Source organism: Oncorhynchus tshawytscha, linkage group LG28, assembly GCF_018296145.1.
Source record: "Oncorhynchus tshawytscha isolate Ot180627B linkage group LG28, Otsh_v2.0, whole genome shotgun sequence".
Classification (NCBI taxonomy): domain Eukaryota; kingdom Metazoa; phylum Chordata; class Actinopteri; order Salmoniformes; family Salmonidae; genus Oncorhynchus; species Oncorhynchus tshawytscha.
The window spans coordinates 26,890,159-26,894,244 of NC_056456.1; the positions used below are offsets into that span (position 1 = coordinate 26,890,159).

At 42.6% G+C, this 4,086-nt stretch overlaps 1 protein-coding gene across 1 annotated transcript; it reads left to right on the top strand.

Moving 5' to 3' along the window:
* The first annotated feature begins 1,351 nt into the window (after positions 1 to 1,351).
* LOC121841198 (E3 ubiquitin-protein ligase rnf152-like) lies at positions 1,352 to 2,805 on the top strand. The gene has a single exon (XM_042308132.1). It carries the CDS (start codon positions 1,646 to 1,648, stop codon positions 2,426 to 2,428), a length of 783 nt encoding a protein of 260 aa, XP_042164066.1. The 5' UTR covers positions 1,352 to 1,645; the 3' UTR covers positions 2,429 to 2,805.
* The last annotated feature ends 1,281 nt before the right edge of the window (positions 2,806 to 4,086 follow it).

Here is a 4,086-nt window from a genome sequence, read left to right on the forward strand (position 1 = left end):
ATTTGCAAATAAATACATTTAAAATCCTACAATGTGATTTTCTGGATTTTTTTCCTTCTCATTTTGTCTGTCATGGTTGAAGTGTCATGTACCTATGATGAAAATTACAGGCCTCTCTCATCTTTTTAAGTGGGAGAACTTGCACAATTGGTGTCTGACTAAATACTTTTTTGCCCTACTGTATGATGCAGTATACGGCATCTTCAGGCTATACACACAGACAGCGAGAAGCCCACACTGCACATTCTGAAATCACATTCTACACACTCCACATCGACTCACTTTGTGTCGGTATTTGCCTAGGATACTGGTTCAGATTGTCTGCACTGGCTAAAAAAATAAGTTATTTCATTATTTGCTGCCCATGTTGGTCAATAAACTATGACAGGGTGCAAAAATCGCTTAATTTGAGTAAGCATTTTTTCTGGATGGGATGAGTAAAACATGTATCACTAGCTACTTTAAACAATGCCACTTAATATAATGTTTACATACCCTACATTACTCATCTCATATGTATATACTGTACTCTATACCATCTACCTCATCTTGCCATCTTTATGTAATACATGTATCATTAGCCACTTTAAAGTATTCCACTTTTATGTTTACATACCCTACATTACTCATCTCATATGTATATACTGTACTCGATACCATCTACTACATCTTGCCTATGCCGTTCTGTACCATCACTCATTTATATATCTTTATGTACATATTCTTTATCCCTTTACACTTGTGTGTTTAAGGTAGTAGTTTTGGAATTGTTAGTTAGATTACTCGTTGGTTATTACTGCATTGTCGGGAAACTAGAAGCACAAGCATTTCGCTACACTCCCATTAACATCTGCTAACCATGTGAATGTGACAAATAAAATAAAATAGGATTTGATTTAGCAGGCGGGAGGTGTCGTCGCATGGTGCTGATTAGAATCCCTGGCGCTGTCCACCAAGTGTGGTGCTGAAATGTCTAAAACAGCAGTGCGCAGACTGATCACAATAAAGATATTGTTAACTATTTCTCTCAAACGACAAGATGTAGGCCTATCTCTAAAACGACGAATAGGCCTATTGTTTTTGTTTGTTCAGATAGGCTGTAGGCTACACAAATAGGTACTTGGCAGGAGGATAGATTAGGTGTTTTGCAGTAAGGGTTAATTCCTTTAAGTATGTAACAGGTTTTGATCTAAACGGGTTTAAACCTGAATAATATGATCATGTAGCCTAATCTGGCACTGGTCTGGGTTGTGCCAGTACCCCAGTTGCGCCCCAGACTTGTGAACCAAACAGCTCTACAGGGGGAACGACTCTAATCTAGATTCTGGTTCATGCCGAGCTTCAGCAGCGGGGGAAGGGAACCGTGAATGCTGCTCTGTCCTGTCCTCTGTGAGAGAGAGGGCTAAAACTGCTGCCGCCTCTTCACCGACTCAGCTAGGAAACCCCCAGCATTACCTCATCAAATTCCCATTGCGTCGTATTACGGTATTATATCTCTATTCCGGGATTTGATGATAACAAAACCACACAGAATGGCGGCGATGGAACTCACTGCGTCTGTGTGAGCCCGGGTGAGAGGCAGTGGAAATCATTTGATCGCATCACATCAGAAGTTATTTTGAGCATGTAAACATTCGAGGATGACATGGCAGAGGCGCCGAGTGTAGCAGGAACTAAAGGAATCGGGGCGCAGGTGTATGAAGATGTTTCCCTCTATGAGGAATATGAGTGTAAAATATGCTATAACTACTTCGACCTGGACCGTCGCACGCCCAAAATTCTGGAATGTTTGCACACTTTCTGTGAGGAGTGTCTGAATACTCTCCACCTTCGTGAGGACCGAGGATGGCGCATCGGCTGCCCTCTCTGTCGCCACCGGACCCCGGTGCCTGAGTACAGGATACACAACCTCCCCAACAACACTAAAGTTACCGATGCTTATCCATTCTACATCCAGGATGACAGTCTTCCGCAGGACATCCTGCCACCGTATCCTCCTCCTTTGCACCCAGCGCTCACTGCCGCGTACCGCCGCGAGGTGGCGAACGAGGCAGCCGTAGCTGCGCAGGACCAGGCTATCCCGTCTGTAGCTGTGGTCGGAGGTAATGCCGCTGCGAACTCTTACGACAGTGTTGGATACGAGAGCTGTCAGAACTGTAGGCGCATCGTGCTAACTACAGGCTGTGTGTGCGCCATTTTCGGCTTCGTCTCCATGCTTGTGCTGCTGTTTCTGGGACTCATATTCGTGCATAACTTCAACAACCCTCCGTCTCCAGTCGGCCCTATCTGTTTGTCTGTAGCCAGCATCATGGCCATGTTCTCTGTTGTTATGACGTGGTTGGTGTGCTGGTTGAGATACAGGCCTGACCCGGAACCCGGGCGTGCTGCCTCCTCCAATGCCAGCAGGAGACATGTAAATGTTTTATGAGATTACATTTAAAATGTGTTCACTTCGTTGTATTAATTTATTGACGTGTCAGTTATTAAGTGTAGAGTATACTATATATACTCAAGTTTGTTGTACACAATAAGTAAGCTATGATACACTCCTTTCAGTAGCCTGGTTGACATAGAAGGGGGGTGTATCACATGCTAGTGATCCCATATTATTGGACCAATTTAATTGTGTAAAATGCCCTATTTAGTGTTGCATCACATTGTGTTCCACGTCTGCCTCTGGTGGGCCTGTCATGTCACCCTGAATGTAGGCTAGGTCATGACTCATAGTCAGATTGTGTGTTCTTCTATGTCAAATGTGTCACCCATATTCACATTAACCAAAGAATAAAGCTAATGAACAATTGTCATCTGCCCTTGCTGTCCTGGATGTTAGGTATAGGTTAGTACTATTTGATGGCAGAAAGGATTTAGAGCAGTTTCTTAGTTAGCCGGACCCTAGGATGTAGTCCTTCAGATGGTTTTATATGACATTGATTCAGGCAGTGCTCAAGAGTTATATTTGTAATAGAATTGATCCTTGAGTCTTGATCTGCCAGCCCTTTCCTTCCTTTCTGATCTGGCATTACTGGATACGTGTACATGTATTTGTAGTTCATATTGATTGTTATGACTACATTGCCTCACCTGGGCCCAGTTTTTCAAAGTTATCTATCTGGATTTCGCTTATCGGATGGGATTAAATACATAGAAATAGAATGAACAGAACTCACAAATCATTGACATGAATGGGACTTCCGTTCTATTTATTCAATTTCTATGCATTTAATCCTATCCGATAGCCGAATTCCGCATAGATAACCTTTGAAAAACTGGGCCCAGAGGGTGCGAATCTCAGCCTCAAATCAGAATAAGGATTACCACTGGCGCCCTCCTGTGGCTCATACAGTTACACTGTACAATGTTTCATACAATGAAACGACTGAATTCTGTGCAGCTCACTGATACTGCATGAATCTCAATGTACTTGTCACAATCTGTGATACACTAAGCTACTATAAAAGCCTATCATTGGAAGCCTTTACACTGACAGAATGTACTGTTTTAGGTTCTGGTCTTATAAAGAGAACAATGCAGGGTTTTCCACACCATCAAGCAGAGATGGTAGGTTACCCACATCCTCTACTTGATATCCCTTTTTTCTTATTCTCATGGTGGGAAATACACTCCCTGACAAAGTGAATATTGTTCACACTAAAACATTTTCCATCGAGTTCCCTAGATGGAGAGCTTAAATAATGACATTATTCACAATTAGATCAGGGAGAGATATGGGGTTCCAATGTTGATGGGGGAAATCTACTCCCACAATGGTGAAGGTATTAGGTTACAGGTTGATGAGGCATATATATATTATAGCACTACGACGTGATAAGTACTTTTTGTCCACACATGTGCACGCACAAAAAAAGAACCAACACATACACACATTTCTGGCAAATGCCAGATGGGCTGGTCCATCTTTAGCTTAGTGCGCCTGTCTAAGATATGTTTTTTTTTGTTGCACAAAATGATCATTATCTGGCTAACAGTGGGGCTCATGGGAAAAATGGGCCGGAGGGCCGTGAGATAAAAATAATGGCCGTTAATGGGGGCCTCGAGGAAAAAATGGACCAGTGTATTTGAAAT